This window comes from Myotis lucifugus, unplaced genomic scaffold (assembly GCF_000147115.1).
Source record: "Myotis lucifugus unplaced genomic scaffold, Myoluc2.0 scaffold_105, whole genome shotgun sequence".
Classification (NCBI taxonomy): domain Eukaryota; kingdom Metazoa; phylum Chordata; class Mammalia; order Chiroptera; family Vespertilionidae; genus Myotis; species Myotis lucifugus.
The window spans coordinates 2572341-2589780 of NW_005871153.1; the positions used below are offsets into that span (position 1 = coordinate 2572341).

General features: G+C 48.3%; 1 protein-coding gene across 1 annotated transcript in view; it reads right to left on the reverse strand.

Annotated features, from left to right (window-relative positions):
• The window catches only part of LOC102442254 (kalirin RhoGEF kinase), a 279390-nt gene extending 268639 nt beyond the window's left edge, over nucleotides 1-10751 (reverse strand). The window contains exons 1-3 of the mRNA XM_023757300.1: nucleotides 10712-10751; nucleotides 10271-10345; nucleotides 3155-3269 (exon numbers count right to left, since the gene is read on the reverse strand). Of these exons, the coding sequence (XP_023613068.1) occupies nucleotides 3155-3269; nucleotides 10271-10345; nucleotides 10712-10751 (230 nt within the window). The remainder of the gene's footprint in view (nucleotides 1-3154; nucleotides 3270-10270; nucleotides 10346-10711) is intronic.
• Nucleotides 10752-17440: the final 6689 nt, after the last annotated feature.

Genomic DNA, 17440 nt, shown 5'->3' on the forward strand with positions numbered 1-17440 from the left:
GAACGGCAAAACGACCAGAACGCCTGTGGTCCCTTGCCCCGCTGGCCCCACCCACCAGCGGCACTGGGGCCCGATCGGGTGGGGCTGCCGGCAAACTGCCCATGGACTCTCACCCCAGCTGGCCCACCCCCAATGGCTGCCATTGGGCAGGCCGGCTGGACCCCACAAGAGCATGAATTTGTGCACCAGGCCTCCAGTAGTAGTAGTAGTAGTAGTAGTAGTAGTAGTAGTAGTAAAGATAAATGGTTCCTTAGATTCCAGGATCCTCTTTCACTACTTCCTAGTCCTTATTTGCTTGTCTTCTGCTGGCCTGTTCATCTCCGATGCTACCCACTCATATATTACACTGCCCTTTATGGTGACTGGTCTGTACTGGGTAGGGAAATTGCCAGGTTTTCCCTAACTTTCTCAAATATCTCTTCCTTCTCACCATGAATCCTCAAGCTGCCTGGCATATAAAGACTCTAAATAAAGAATGAATAAATGCATGTCAAACGTTGCCTACAGACAGTCACACCAGTCTGTAGGGCACCCTCCACTATCACAGGAGCCTGTTCTTTCAGTCTCCTGGTCCATGGCCCAGAATAGAGCATTTCTTCCATCAGCATCATCCACCTAATCTAGCTTTTCATTTTCACAGTTCCCCTTCTTTCCCAACGCCACGGCTGAGGAGGAGGGTGGCAAACACTATCTGACACGTTCTTCAGTTTCCCTCCCCAGCCTCACTGTCTCCGGAACAGTTCTGTTCTAGGTTTTGTTTCCAACAGTCCTCATGTGTGAACTTGGAGCCAGCAGAGTGAGGAAGTGGCAGGGTGGACATGACCAGTTGGTAAACTCTGCAGCCTGCCAGGTACTCACACTCCAGGTGAGCACAAGCCCCCTGGAGAGAGGCAGCAGGCATCTCAAACAGTTCTTCCCACCGAAAGTGGCAACAGGACTCCTGCCTCCCACCTGCCAGAACCTAGGAGAACTTTCTCTGTTCTCAGGAGCCCAGGGTGCCGTGCTTGCGACCACCCTCTGGGAAGCAAAGAGCCTGCATCTAGCATATTCCTTCTGTGGTAATGTGCTGTTTCTCCTTTTTCATGACCTTCCTCTCAGCCCCTCTTGGGTTTCATTCCCCTTCACCCAGCGGAAGTCTTTGCCTTTTTAATTGCTTCCAATCTATTATATCCCATCTCTACTTAACAAGTCAGAATGAAGAAAAGTGTTCTTCCAACTCCCTCACTTTCTATTCTACAGAAAAGATGAGCATGCATTAGCTGCAGAGATGTGATAAACATACCAAAAAGGAAAAAAAATGAAACCTTCATGTCCCCAGGGATCCCAATTTCTTCTGGCTCTAAAAGAACTGAGAGTCCATTATGGGTGCCCATGAAAACTTTTCCTGTAAATTGATTTAGAAAATGCCTGGTTTTATGCCTGTTCGTGTACCAGGGAAAGGTGCTTTTAAGACTGCTTAGCCCCTAGATGGCTAAATTACCTAGATCAATCACGGGTTATTTAGCCTATCTCATTACCCAAGACAGACGGGAATACTTCTGAATAAAGACCTGTACAAAAGAAGTCTCATATGCTATTCTTCAGCTCAAAGTCTTACGTACAAAGTTTAGAAGTTTTTCTTTGAATATTATCCAAATCCTTTTTGTTGGAGCATAAGGCCTTTTGTCATTTTTCTAGTCTCCAGTGACTATCATAAAGGAAAAAAGTAGACACTGTTCGATGTCTATTTGTTCACTGCCTTCTTCTTGGAGCTCTTCAGGGCTCCTCATTCTATTCAACATCCTTCCAAGCATTTGATGACTGCTCTTAAAATCCCCTTTACCACCTGCCCATCACCATCCACCAGTCCCTTTACATCTGCCTCCCCTGTGGCTCTTTCAAATGTAGTGCTTGCCTCGCCTGACACCTGCTTCAAGAACTTAATCAGCATGTTCAAGAAGTAGCCAGGGCTGTCCAGCAAAGGCAGTGCTGAATATATAGCTCCTCTCTGTAACTGACTAATTCTCCTATAAAATGCAGACACAAGATGAAGATTCTGAAAGCCCTGGGCACTAATTCTTATTTGCCACACAAACACTGGCCAGGCTCCAGCCCCACTAGGAGACAGAGAACAGAGTTCTCATCTCTGTGAGGGTGCAGACAGCCCTGGTGCACCAGTCAGGAGGACCTAGTCCTGGGCCCAGCTCTGCCACTGACACCCATACGCAACTTTCTCCCACCTCGACTCTGCTTCCTAAGCAGACCACAGCACGCATTCGCCTAGATTACTCCCCGGGGCTCTTCTGGCTCTCACATTCTATGGTTCTCTGATTAGGCAGAGACTTCTCCTCTCCCTCCTTAAAAGACATGGATCACTACACATATATACATATACCATGCTCTTGGCATGTGTCCCTCCACCAACCTCTACGGCCAGCACCACCTAGAAACACTCAGAAACCAGGATTTCTCAATCTGTGTATTTTATTATCATTGTCCTTACCCCCAATAAAACTTTCTATTCTTTTTTTCCTTAATCACCCACCCAATGAAATTTTAATAATTCAAATATACGATATATCTGTTTACATGCTGTATGTAGAGCTGTGCTTAATGCATAAAGGAGCAAGCTTTTTGCTGCCCCCAGCACCAATCCCCCTTGGTGGTGCTATTACCTCCCTTGAAAACGTATGACCTAGATTGAGCTGAAGGCTGCCTCTTGAGTGATACAAGTGGAGTTATTTGACCCAAACTCCAAAAGCCAAAAACATATTCACAAGCCACAGGTTTTAAAAACAATCCAATACACAAGCCAGAGTGTAATCAGTCAGAGTTCCCATTTCCCCAAAGTAAACAGCAGGGCCCCCAGCTCAACCTCCCCAGGCCACGCTCCCTGGTTCCAGGTGCAGTCCTGGTCCTCTGAGCCTGGGACCTTCACCTCTGCCCGCAGATCTCTCTTCCAGCTCCCACTCCACTCACAGGAATCCCAGAAGTAACAATGGGACTGATGGGAAGGAGACGAACAATGGCTGATGATGTTCCAAGAATAATTAGAATCCACTACGAGGGCAGAAACACCCCTGGCCTCTGGCAGGGGTGGAGGCTCATTCCAACTCCCTGGCATCAGCCCAGATGCCCTCCACCATCCCCTGCAGGACATGCCCCTTCACCTTACCTTGGCACGCTGGCCAAATAGGTCACGAGTTTCCGAAGGTCTTCCTGTCTTATTCTGTCATGATTGCTGCGGGCAGGGAAGGTCAGGATGGGTCCACCTCGTTTATCCCGGCCCCCTGCAGGGAGGGAGAGGGGTGAGTATGAGAAAACCAGCCAGAAAGCGTGCTGCAGAGGGAAAGAGTTCCAGCTGCGTGCTGGATGAAACAGGCAGGAGCATGGTGCCCACAGAAACCTGGTCGCCTCGGACAGGGGAATGGGATTTGGCTGCGGTAACACGTGTGACCTTGGGCGAGTCTTTTGACTTCTCGGATGCCTCACCTGCAAAATGCAGATGAAAATAAAAATGACCACGTTACAGGGCTGCTGTAAGGACAGATGAGGGCATGTGGGAAAGCACTTTGAGAAATAAAGCTCTTTACAAATGTGAAATAATAGTGAAGGCGGTGTAACTATTCTTATTGAGAAAGCAAGCCCTTGACAGTCTTTGGAAATTTAAGCTCCAATGTACTTCTCCTCACAGGGCTCTGTGAGGTGGGAGTGTCGGGATTAACTGACTACCGTGGTGACAGCCCCTGAAGCATCCAGCCGGCATCACTGCTGGGAGGATTTAAATTCATAGAAAAGACATTGTTTTCTACACAGTCCAGGATCCGCCCCGCCTGCCTGCCTGAGGTGCCACCTGTCCCTCCTGCTGGAGGAGCACATGAATCTTTATAGAAACAAGGATCCTCAAGGTCTTAATCGCTGCATATGCACTGCACACACTACGATTACAAATGCTTTCTAAATATCACGTTTTTTAGAAAGCTGGAAGGAGTACACTGAAATGATGAGCATTGCTGTTATTAGAAGGCTGGGATTTGACATGATTGCCTCTTCTTTCCTCTCTTTTCCAAGCTTTCTACTCACTATTTACTCCATGATTTTAAAATTTATTTAAAAATGTTAAATTCATTAAGGGGTGGTATGATTAGGAAGCAGGGCCAAGTTTCTCAGGAGAGCTAGATGAGGACAAAGCTAAGGTGCAGCAACCATGACTTCACAGGTGCCGACTACCACACAAAGAAAACCTCTGTGCCCTGATCACAGACCCCCACCCACATGCTTGTCAGGCAGCCTCTCACACCCTCCAGAGCTGGGCCCACAGGGAATCTAATGTAAGAGGGAGGGAAGGTGGGCATGCCCATGCCCCTCCCCCTGTCCCCAGGGAAAGAAGCTGAAAGCTTGACCCTTGGAAAAAGGATCTCTTGCAAGCAAAGGTAGAGCCCAAGTGTGAGTGCATGAATGTTTCCCTGTGACTGTGGGGTCCTGAAGTCACACAGGCAGAGGGGAGGCTCGACAAACAAACCCCAACCCATTCCAGAACAGAGGAGATGAGGAGGCTGCAAGGAGAAAAGGATCACATAAGATCAGGGCCACTGAGAAACGTGCTCTAACGAAAAACTATCTCAGCACTGCCCCCTCCCCCTGCCCCACACCAGGGCAGACCTGAGTAGATATACCAGAGCTGAATCCAGGCCCCCAGCTCCAGACCTGCCATATCGCACACCCTCATTCTTTGTACAAATAACCACCCTCAGCTCATCTGCCTTGGAAGAGTCCCCAGTTCCCAGCTGCCTTCCAGGTAAAGGAAAGGAAGCAGAAGGACTGAATAGAAGATTTCCTGAGAGCTAGGAGGTCCCCACAGGCTCCACCTTCCCCTCCAGCTTCGACCTCACTCAAAGGGCTTTCACTCAGGTGGTGCTTTTAACGGCAACTGTTGCCTTCCTTCCTGACTGCCATGGACAGCGTAAGAGAAGAGCCATGGGAACAAGGGAGCCAAGGCTGGTCTGGTTGGCAAAGGCTAACTAAGCAGTTCGGAGGGCTGTTGGCAGTGTCCTCCCCGAGCCAGAGCCAGTTCTGTCCTTGGAGACAGAAGTTTCACAAAATCATGGCTGGGAAAGGGTCCAGATGGCAGGGGAGGGGAGTGAGGGGAGAAAGCCTGAGGCAGTGCCATCCCCTCCCTTCAGGAAGCGTAGATAAGGAGTCAGGAGGGGGCAGCGGGACCAAGCCAGATATTTTTCAGAAAGGAGAGGACCTTCCAAGATTATAGGAAGAAGAGGAGGAATGAGCCCAGAGGAAGAGAATCACTATGCTGGCAAGAGTGGGGCAAGGGATGGAGCAAGGGCTCACTCAGAGCAGGTACCAGGGGGGCTGGGGTTCCTGCAGCAGGTGAATAGAATGCAAAGAGGGAGGAGGAAACAGGAAAGTACGGAGAGGGAGGGGTTCAGCCTGCATGGGGAACACAGTTCTTTAAGTGAAATAGGAGATAAGATCACCTGCCAAGGGTCAGGGAGGGTTGAGGTGTGGGGAGAGGTGGAATGGGCCACGGTTGGCAAGTGTCCCAGAGAATGAAGACTGGGTGTGATATAGGCTTAAGGGAAGGTGGCAGGGTATGGAGGCATAGTGAGGGCTCTGCTGAAAGGTCTGGCCATGGTGCCCATGCCAGGCTCTAACATGAGCCAAGGCAGAGTGGAGCCAATGCCTGGAGTGAGTGGAGCAGGGACCACTGAGGGTAGAAAACATCCTGCTGGATTATGAGCTCCCAGGGAAGAGGGAACAACATGCTTTGTTCATCTGCTATCCATATTCTCCCAACTGACAGAGGATTGTCAGAAAGGGTCAAAGGTAAGAGCTGAAGGCCACAGGCAGATATGTGAAGAGTCAAGGTCTTGGATGTGCATGGCCATGGTAGGGAGGTGGGGGGCTTTGCTGCCAAGGAGGCTGAGCAACCACAGAGCTATAGAATTTGATCGATAACTGACATGGGTGCTAAAGTTACAGACAGGGAAGGCAGGGATGAAAAATGAGAACCCCTCCTGAAGTCAGTGTGCATTAGGGCAGTGGGCCCTAGAGGATGGCAGGCAAAAGTGGCCACGTTTCAAAAAGGTGACGGAGATGGTGGCAGGAACTTCCAAAGCACCGTTCCCTTGCTTATCAAGTACCTGCTGTCTGTCTACTTGTGCAAGGCTTTGGCGATAGAAGCTGCAGGATAGGAATGTAGAGAATAAAGAGGGAAGGGTTTCTTTGATGTTCTAGAGACGGCACTGACCCCCCTCCACTGAGGCAGGGCCAGTCAGGGCTGCGGAGGAGGCGGGGCGGGAGCAGGGAGAGTTAAGGCTTCCCTGACCCAGGTGGAGGGGAATGGTGCTTATGTTTTTCTCGGGGCGAGGGGGGGATCAGGCTCCACTCAGGGCAAGCAGATCAGGGTAGTTTTAGGGGAAGGCAAGAAAAGTACATCTAAAGAATTATACTAAAGTTTGGTCCAATAACTTTAATTCCGTAAGATGCTCACGGACATCGTAATAATTGTAAGGGGAGGAGGTTGTTCTGCAGTGTGGGAAATGTTTTCATGTGCTCCATGGATGTGTGCTTTAATAAGCATGGCAGATTTCTAAGAGGGGGGCTGCATTATGCAGTATTTCCCAAACTTATCCGAGTGTGGAACCCCGTTTTCTCTTTTGAGGATCCCTGTTGTTTCATGGAACACATTTTGAGAGAGACAGCCCTAGAGCACAAAAGACTGTGCCACAGCAGCACAGGTTCCCTGGGAACCATGGCAGAGAGGGACATCAGGAGGTGGGAAAGAGGAGAGTGTGAGCACACAGGAAGATAACAGGGGTGCAATGGACCCTGCACAAGAAGGCTGGATAAAAGGGACAGTAGGTACTGTGAGTGGGAGGCATAACACACAAAGGAAGCCAGAGAGAGGGCCAAGGGGGAGGCTGTGAATGACGGAGCAGGATGGGGCCTGCCTGGGACAAAAAGGCTCCATGAGGCAGTCCCAGATCCCATCACACACGTGCACACACCCACGTGCAGAAGCTGTTGGGCTGCACTGGATTATTCTAAATGTGCGTTCCCATGGCAGCACGGCGTTCCTGTACCCTGGCCCTGCCGGGGGCACAGCATGGGAGGGCGGGCACAATCAACAGTTTTGTTTCTCTGCTCACCGCCTGCCTGCAGTCCTTTCTTCTCAGAAAGAAATACAACTGCTGCCCTGTGTTATCTAATTCTGAGTTTCTTTAATTTGTCTTATTTTGTGTTTTGTCTTCTAAAAGCTCAGGATACTAGGAGCTTTTTTATTTGTTTTTGTTTTTTAGATGCAGGCAGTCATCTCCCTGGGGCTCCCAGCATCCTTCCCAGGCACAGAAGGACAATGGTCCCTAAGCCCAGGGGCATGAATAAGACTTACCCCAGGTGCTTGACTGACATGGGCACATGGGCGTGAGCTGTACAGAGCCTTGGTCCTGCTCTGGGAAGCATCTACCTGCCTCACGCCTGACTAGCTGCCTTCCTGGCACCTTGCTTATGGGTGCTCCTTTAGGACAACTCCCTATACTTGGGCAGCTCTTCTGTAGGGCTGGCTGGGCCCTGCCCCAGAGGTCCAGGTGAATTACGGGAGAAAAATAAACCATGAATAATCAAGCAAGAGTTGCATGTCAAAGTGTACCATGTCCACATTCATATACCCCGAACTGATGTGGAACAAAATGGGGCTCAAAGACTATGCATTAAAGCCAGGAAGGCCTCCTGGAGGAGGCAAAGTGGGAACTGACTTGGAAAGAAGAAGAGAGGATCAGACTAGAAGAAGGTATGGGGAAGGCACTCCAGGTAGAGGAAGCACCAGGCATGAGAGAATGGGAGGACTAGGAGGATACCCAGGGGACAAGGAGGACATCAGGTTGAATAGGCTCAGGCCATAAAGAAGAGGAAAAGATCCAATCGGGCTCCCCAGGGGATTGTGGGCCATGTCCTGGGAGGCCAAATGATGGGCAGCAGCAGAAATTAGAGGCAAGTACTGCCCAGTGGCCTCTAGGACTTCTACTCAATACCTTCCCTCGTGCTCAGCAAGCACTCAGATGCAAGTTTGCAAAGGCTTTGGAGGTTGCCTTACCCCCGTCTCCACTCTGACTAAAATCGCTGCCACGTGATTCTGCCAAGGGATCAGCCTGTGTTTCACTCAACAGCTTCAGGGACAGGGGCTCACTACCCAACAGACAGACAAGCACTTAACACTGATGGGACAGGCAGCTTCCTGGTAATGCTCCTCTAACAGCAACAACAATAATGAAATCCTAGTAGCAGTAGTACTAATCATAGTAATACGGAATGCACATAGTAGCTTGCAAAGGCTTCCATACTCGCATCTCATACTCTGTCCTCACCTCCCGTCCCGACACTCTGAATCACTGGACTTGCTTCTTCCCTCTGGTCAGGTGGGAGACACCTGCTGCTTGGTTACCCTCCCCCTCCCCTCCTTCCCTCCCTTCTGGCAGTGACCCGTCAGCCAGGCCAGCACTGCCTGTGCAGGGAATCCCTGCACGGTGGGACAGTGCTGGCTCTTTCCCTGTGATTCTGCTGCCACTCCTTGTAGATGACCAGGATCATCCAGAAGCAAAGTCAGTCCACAAGGCTTAAGCACTTGAGCAGGTTTCTTTAAATGTGATCCTGGGCTCTTCACTTTGCCATCCCCCAACCATGCCAGAGATGCTGATCCAGGAGGCATGCATGAAGCCCTAGAACTGGCACCCAGAGTGGTGCTGGTGCACCTTAGGGTTTGGCTTCAATTACATCAGGAGTTGCCACACTTTTTCTTAAAGGGCCAGATAGTAGATATGTTAGGCTTATGGCCATCTATCTCTGCTGGAACTATTTCTCACTAGACTTGTCCCCAAACATACCAGGCCCTAATCCCTGGGAACTGTGAATGTTACCTTATTTGGAAAAAGAATCTTTGCAGATGTGATTAAGTTAAGAAACCTTCGATGGGAAGATTATACTGGATTATCAGAGTGGGCCCTAAATGCAATCACAGGTTTCCTCACTGGGAAGCAGAGGGAGGTCTGACATAGACAGAATTGCAGAAGGCACTGTGAACATGGAGACAGAGATGGGAATGATGCAGCCACAAGCCAAAGAATGCTGACAGCCACCAGAGCTGAAGAGGCAAGAAACAAACTCTCCCCTTGAGCTCTGGAGGTAGCATAGCCCTGCCGATACCCTGATTTCAGCCCAGTAAACGGCTTTTGGACTTCTGGCCTCCATAACTGTGAAAGAATAAATAAATTTCTGTTATTGTAAGCCATCCAGTTTCTGGAAACTTGTTATAGTAGCAAAAGGAAATGAATGCACTGCCTAAACACATTCAAATGGCTGCATTCCAATAAAAGTTTATTTACAAAAAAAAACCCAGGTGGTTGGCCTACAGGCTATAGTTTGCTGACCCCTGAATTAGACTTTAAAAGGCCCAGGTGCACAAGATGGGTTGGAGAGAGATGCCAGAATTAAATATTTGGAAGACACTATTCAGAAAAATAAATAAATAGATGCAAACACTCACTTGAGTTCCCTTTGCCAGGAAGGAGAGATAAGAAGGAGACAGACAAAAAGGATATAGAGCTCAGTGGATTGAGCGTCATCCCATGGACCAAGAGGTCCCAGGTTCAATTCCCAGTCAGGGCACATGCCCAGGGTTGCGGGCTCAATCCCCAGTAGGGGATGCACAGGAGGTAGCTGATAGATGTGTCTCTCTCATCTCTCTCTCTCTCTCTCTCTCTCTCTCTCTCTCTCTCTCTTTCTCCCCTTCCACTCTCTCTAAAAATAAATAAAACACTTTTTTTAAAAAAAGGAGACAGAAAATTTTTATATCCTGTCCACGACCCATTCAGAGATGAACCAAATAAAACCTCTGGGAATTATGACGTGGACAGACCCCTCCAGCTGGAGCCTCTCTCTGAGGGGCTTCAGTGGCTCCTGTGGGCCCGATGGGCCTGGGAGCATGGACAGAGTGAGGTGTATGTGTTTGGGGTGGGGTGTGAGGTGGGGGGCACCCACCTGAGGTTGTAAGCATCCTCCAGAACACCCAGCTGGGACCAGAGCTCCCCCTTCTCTTTCTGCCTCCCTCTGTAGAGAGGAAGCAGCTGCTCCCAGCATCCATTCCATCTGCACTTCTCTCCCACTAACCCACAAAGAAGCGAGTGCCACACGTGTGCGCGTGCACGCACACACACACACACACACTCACACACACAGCTTCTCTGGGTCCATCGCAGAGAAAAGTTCCACAGACACTCACCGGAAACGAAGGCCACTTTTTCCTTTAGGATGGGAAGGACATCAGAAGCTTTCAAACCATCATTCCGAAAAGAACCTGTGGGACAACAAGACAGAAGGAATCAGGGTGAAAGAGGCCAGGTGGCGGAGTCCCTGGGCCCCACCCTCAGCCTCCCAGCCACACCATGGGCCAGAAAGTCATGTCTTGTTCAGGCCCTAGAGCCCGGCCCAATGGAACAGGAGAGGGTCCACTTCTAGTACCAGCCCAGTGTCTGGTACACAGAAAACACTCAGCAAATATCTACTGAACAGAGTCATTAATATCAAGAGGAACCACAATGCCTTAAATAATTCTCTTTGCCTTTCCTCTATGTGGCACAGCAACTGGGAGTCTTCATTCTTTGAACAGAGAAAGGAAACCACAAAAAAATGCCCACATGGAAATTGAAGTTGAATGTGATACCCTTCTCCATGCCTCTCTTCCTCCCCTTCAAAGTGGCCATCGTCAGCCCTCAACAAGCAGGGGGTGGAAGACACCAATTTCCTGGGAAGAAAATGTATTCCCTTCTTCAGCAATTCGTTCTCCGTTTACATCCTGCTTCTCTGTTGAAAAGTCCTTTCTGGGTCTAGTTGAGTTCCTGTTAGGGGGTTGTAGGGAGAGGCACGGGGCTCACACTGAATGGAAGATAACCATGTGCCTGGGGAAACAGTAGCCTCAGGAGGCAAAGGACAACCCAGCCAGGGGTGAGATGCAGGGGAAGGCAGGAACCAGTTTCCTCACACACCCAAAACCCCAGGTCAACCCGCGGTGCCGCTGTCATTAAGCCTGAGTACCCCAGAAGGAGTTTCCAGGAAAGCCAGCCCACATCCAGGTCTCAGCTGTGTGTCACCACAAGGGACATGGCACAGAGGGATCCCGGAAGAGAGGCAGCTCTGTGTGAGCTCAGTGAGACAGAACCAGAGCCCACGGACACCCCCTCGTGCCTTTCTGCTCCTGGCTTACTCTCCTGCAGTGGAAATATAACCATCTACAGAGGAAGAAATGTGCTGGGCAGGACAGTCCCACTCAGGGCTGTCTGAACCCCTAAACACTGACAAGTTCAAGAGATCCAAAAATGTCGGGGATTTTGACAACAATGGGGATTAAGATCACTGGCCCAGGGAAGGGAAATGAGCCCTCTGCACACTCAACCAAAGAACAGATGTGATATATCCCCCGAATGCCAGTTGCCTGGTCAGACGGCATAACCTAATCCAAAACAAAGTTCCTATGTGTCTCTGACAATTTCACCTATTTCTTCTTGTTCATTTTTCACTAAATGAAGACAGTGAGCCTTTTCATTTATCAGTTGCTTTTCTTTACAAGTTGGCCTATGGAGTTACCTGATGCTGGAGTAACCCACTGCAAGGCTCACTTTAAGAAACCATAGGCAATAGAAAAAAAATAACAGCATAAAATTCTAAGCCTTGTTTTGTACTTTCTACCCTTAGTTTCTATAGATCTTTATGCTCTGATTTTATCTTTCAACACAGAAAAGCTATTACACTAGTAGGAACCAATTGGGATAAATTATTATAGAAATAACAAATAGATACGCAGGTTGGTTTGTTTTTACCCTCATGCAATGAGGACAAGTTCCAGCTTCCTTGGTGAGGAAGCATTTTATCAGGCTTCTCCAACTAGACAAGGATCATCTTTAATTAATACATGAATTGTTTATGTAAAAGGATGCTTCTGCATCAAAATAGCGTATTTTCATACAGGAAATGTTTTTCTATACATCCGTTTTAAAACATTCTCCTCTACATCAACAGACACACTATTCATTTCTATACAACAATGATTTTCAACTGATATGCCACAAGAATTTTTAAAACATGCGATATCTGACTATTTAGTCAGGGGCACTGACCTCTTTTCCCTTAGATTGTCAAATAAAAAAAAATGACAGCAGGTAACACAACAATAGGCATCTGGGGTGAATGAATCAAAATTATACCAACTTTTCGTTGAATCAGCAAAAAAATACATTTTTTTTGGTGTGCCCCAGAATTTTAGTAATTAGTTTATGTGTGCCATGAAATGAAAGGGTTGAAAATCACTGATAAACAAAGAAATTTAATATAAAAATCTAAACTTCAGCCTTGTCTTCTTCCAGATTATTTACAAGTTCAAAATTAGTAAGGCCCCAATTAATGAGATTTTACAGTATAACAAGAATCCACATAACCCTCTTCTCTCCTAAACTCCTGTCTTATTTTTCCACTGCTCTTCCTCTCCTCCCCTACTGTGTTAAAATATACAAGAGAACTCTAATTCCACACAGCCCCAGGCCTTAAGGAAGAGTTCGGAATTTGCTGGAACAGAAGCAAATGGTTCCCCATCCTACTCCTTCCTCGTTTCCACCCATGGAAAAGGAGAGGGAGCTCCAAATCTCATCTTCACACCCCACTCATCATGCCCACCACTTCCTTCTCCCCTCCAGGCTCCAGGACCCTAGAGAAGGGAGCAGCTTGCAATCATGGGCTCCACTACATGTCAGTATCTTGGGATGGGCTGGTCTAAGGTTCCTAGGGCTTCCTCTTTCCGGGCCAGAGTGCTCCCCTTCCGGCTCAGACCATTGCTGTGCTATCTGCCAGGCTGTACCACCATAAGAAACCCTAAAATGTCCAAATCTACAAAATCCTTAATTAGGGGATGATCATTTCCAGCAACAATAACAAGATTTTTCACATTACAAAAGGAGTTGCTCCGGGGTCTCTTTAAATAAAAGCTGCCTGAGTGGTTTAAATTAGTTTTTCACTTGCCAGAATTGAATTACAAATACCTTTTCAACAATATATGTATTAGGTAAGGCCAAGTAGAGCTAAATTAATTAGCCCAGCAGCTCAGAAGTTGGTGACCTCACATAGAAAACCTATTTGCACTGGCTGAAGATCCTACATATCAATTCCCCCAGGGCCACTGTAAAACCAGCTGTCAGAATCTGTAATAAAGGGGAAGTTCATTGAATGCTGACTCAAACAGGACCAATCAAAGAGCGACATGTTTTCACTATCAGGTACACGTCTGGGCGGACTTCTAGTAAATGGTCAATAAATATTTGATGAAATAATAAATAAGTGAATGAATTGTTAACCCTTCCTAAAGTGACTTGCACAAGGTCAATGGCCTCATCCGTCACACCAAGTGCTGGTGATCTGAGCAGATGATCTCCAGAGTACCACTCAGCACGGAGACTTTCCAAATCTCTTCTTCATATTCATTAGCCTTTAACATCCTCAGATGATCAGATCAATATGCTTTGAAAGGAAGTACTGGGAACAAATTCCCTAATGAGATTCAGTGTACTTTCTGAAGATAAAACAACTCTTCCCTAGCTTCCCAGCCCATTCTTCCCCAGGAATCAGGTTAGGGATTGTGATGCTCAAGGTACAAGTTACCAAAATGGGAGACAGGTGATGGAGGACATTCTGTGAGGCAGACCTGAACCTCGATTGCGACTTCTGATATAAGGTATGTTTGCTAGCACAGATTATAAATTCTAGACCAACCATACACCAGCTTCCCCTTTAAATAAAAGCCTGTTGAAACAGTAGGCCCCTTGCTACCCCTAAAGAAAACCTGAAAAGAAATATAAGCCCCTAACCCCTTGGTGTTACTGTAAGGGCACCCTCATGGACCTGACCCAATGTGAGGATTGTGTTTTCTCTTAAGGACAAAGGCATGCTCCGCCGGCGTTCAGCGCCAATCCCACACCATTCATGTCCTGCTGCTGGCAGAATTACCAGCCTGCTGTTCCCGTTAATTAGCCAAGTTGAAATGCTCTGCATCTATTGGGGAAGTAAAGATTGCTACTGCCATCGCCCCAGGATCTCCAGCATGGGTCTTCTCCAAGCCTCACTTCTGCCTACGCCTCGCTCCAAGTATGTTACGCTTACATTGCTGCTGCTTGTTCCTCTTCACATTGTCCTGTCACCATTCTCCATGCCACACAATCATGCTCACTCTGGCTCCCAGCCTCTCTGTGGCCCCATGCACAACAGCAGGACTGGTGTCACAGTCCCTGTCCACGGTTTTGTAGCTCTGGGATGGCAGTGGGCCCCCAGGACAGCTGGGTGCCTTGTGCTCCATGCTAACTTCCTCCAGAAAGCAATCCCAATTTCAACAAGTGAAGAAGCAAACAACTGAAGGTGGGGCATGTGGAAGTGCAAGCTGCCAGGACACCCATGGCTTGCTCTTTACTTCCTCTGGTTTTCAGTCACACTCCCTTACTTTGCACTTACTTAGAAGTTACTGTGTAAGTGTTCTAACGTTGCTTCACGTGGGCCTGAACCCCGTTCCACCACTGAGATGGTGAATTCCCCAATGCTCAGGTCTCTGCCTCCTTTTCCCACCCTGTCCTTGTGGTGTCCAGCATGGAGCCCCCACCAAGGTAGCGCTGAAATACTGACTGGTCTGCCGCAAGGAAGAAACCTGGCTTACAGTGGAGAGAAGTCCAAGAGCCCGACAGGCCAAACCTTGGTTTGGACCCAATTCGGACAGTTTTCTATTCTATTTCTATTCATTCTTTCACCAATTCCTTATTAAGCACTAGGCCTCCTGTTAGGCTTTGGTGATACTAAGACAAATAAGGGATAGACCCTGCTCTCCAAGGGGCTTGCAGGCAGAGACAGACAGGTATGTAGAAAGGATAAGGAGCTATTATCAGAGATAGGGCATCACCCGCAGAGATTACAAGGGGGCTCAAAAGAAAGACTTCTTAAAGGTGAGTCCTACAGCCTTGCCACTCAGAGTAATAAGCATCACCAGCCAGCGAGAACCTTGCTAGAATGCAGAATCTCTGCATGGATATTTCTATCTCTCTCTCCCTCTCCCTTCCTCTCTGAAATCAATAAGAATATATTTTTTAAGAGAAATGCAGAATCTCAGGCCTCACTCAAGACCTACCAACTCAGGAACCTGCATTTTAATAAGAAACCCAGCCCTGGCTGGTTTGGCTCAGTGGATAGGGAGTCGGCCTGAGAACTGAAAGGTTCCGGGTTCAATTCCGGTCAAGGGCACATGCCCGGGGTTGCAGGCTCGATCCCCCACTGGGGGGGGGGGGGGGGCTTGCAGGAGGCAATCGATCAATGATTCTCTCTCATAGATGTTTCTATCTCTCTCTCCCTCTTCCTTTCTCTCTGAAATCGATAAAAATATATTTAAAAAAATAAAAAGAAACGAAGGTGATTCACATGCACTTTACCTTTGGGGAAGTGCTATTCACTGAAGTACATTTTTCTATTCCAGAGTGGCCTCAGAGACAGAGATAGATAAAGGCATCCTTTTGCCGCATCTAAACAGAACCTCTAAAGTCTGATCTTGTGCTGTTTATCACCCCTCCCATCTCCTCCATTGGAATCCCAGAGAGACAGCCATTACCCTGTAGCCCATCGCTCAGATTCAGCTCCAGAATAAAAATGCTATTCAGATGATAGACAACCTCCCCTTCCAGGGCACGGAGACTGGACCATGTCTTGTTTTTGTTTGTTTGTTTGGGGGTCGGGGGGCAGTAGAAATGTTTTTGAATAATACCTGTCCAAACTGCTCAGAATTTGGGTAGCTTCATCCACTCTTTCATGCATTGAATATTTTCATTTCACAACAAATCTCTCCCGTTATCCCAACCCTCAGACCCGTTTTCCTCACTGCTCTCAGTACCGTAGTACTGTCACTGATCACTTGTGTAGACCAAGATGCTATCTCTGAGCTGGCCCTGGAGGACAGAGGAGCTAGTTGGTTTATGCCTCTCTGTCACACCTGCACTCTCACCCACAGGTACAAAGCCCTGGACGGGGGCAATACTGAAAGGGAAAGAGAGGAAGGAGAGGTGTCCCCACCACTGGGAGGTCCGCATGAGAACGCACTGCTCATGTCAGGCAATTCTCTCCTCAGAAGGGAGACCCAATTTCTGGCCTCTGAGAGTCTCCAACCTAATAAAATACGTAGCACCCATTTCCCCAACACCAGGAAGCTACCAGACTCCGTATATGACACAACTTAAGAAACTTAGATTCTAACAAACACTCTCCATCCTGCTCTCAATCTGGCTGTATCTTCTACATCCTGATTGCTGGTGCCATCATCCGCTGAGTTACCAAAACAGAAACCTGGGCGGCATCCTAGATTCCTCCACTCCTACATCCCAAATATCGATTCAGTTGTTTGGTTCTGTTGGTTCTGCCCCTTAAAACTCTGTCTAACCTACCATTTCCTCTGTGCAGGTTCCCTGACCTCTGGTCAAGTTGCGATGTCCCTGGCTGTTCTTGTACTCCATCACTCCTGAAAGGCATTTCAGTGTTTCCATTCCACTCCCATTAACTAATCCTGACACCTTGAGGGTAGGACCACATCTGGCCCCTTGTTCTACCCAAGCACCTAGTGCAGTGCCGGTCACATGCAAAGGGTTCAGGGAACACTGAACTGAACCTGAGCATGCACAGACCCTAGGAAGACGGGAGTAAGGATGATAGTTAGAGGTGAATCATCAGGGCTGCTTCCCCAAGGAAGTGGTCTTTGAACTGGATTGTGAATAAGGGAAGGGCCATGGAATGGTGCTCTGGTGGGGAGCAACGCATGCCAAGGCAGAGAGGAAGGGGCCAGTGAGCCAGGTGCCAGAGACGGAAAGAGCTTACTGGCTGAACAGAAAAGCAGACTTAGGAAGTAACAGAAAGGAGGGCATGGGGGTGATCTCACTCTGATCCTGACCTCTTAATAGGGTGGGCTCTGAGGAAGGTAAGAGCAAAGATGTGGTTGCAAGTGCCTTTGGAAACTCAGAGCACCAGGAGCAAGGGCCAGAGCTGGTGGAATGTGGTCCCAGAGCAAGGCTATGACTCCAGGCAGAGGTGGACCAAGCAGGCTCTGACCCCAACCTGCACATCACATCCTGCTCTGTCTTCAAGGAGACAGAGAACGGGACACGAGGCTCCTGCTGAGCTGGATGCTGGAATACAGGGCAAAGGCACTGGATCTTTGTCTCTTTTTATCTTCTCCCTAAGTCAGGAGGAAGGTTTGCTGTGAGGTACCTCTTGGGAGGCTTCCAGGCCAGTAGCAGGCAGGAAGTTCATGTAAGATCCCCACGAAGATGCAATGCAGAACTAAATAATAGAGGAAAGACACTGAAGGTCCCTTCTCATAAGGACTAGATGG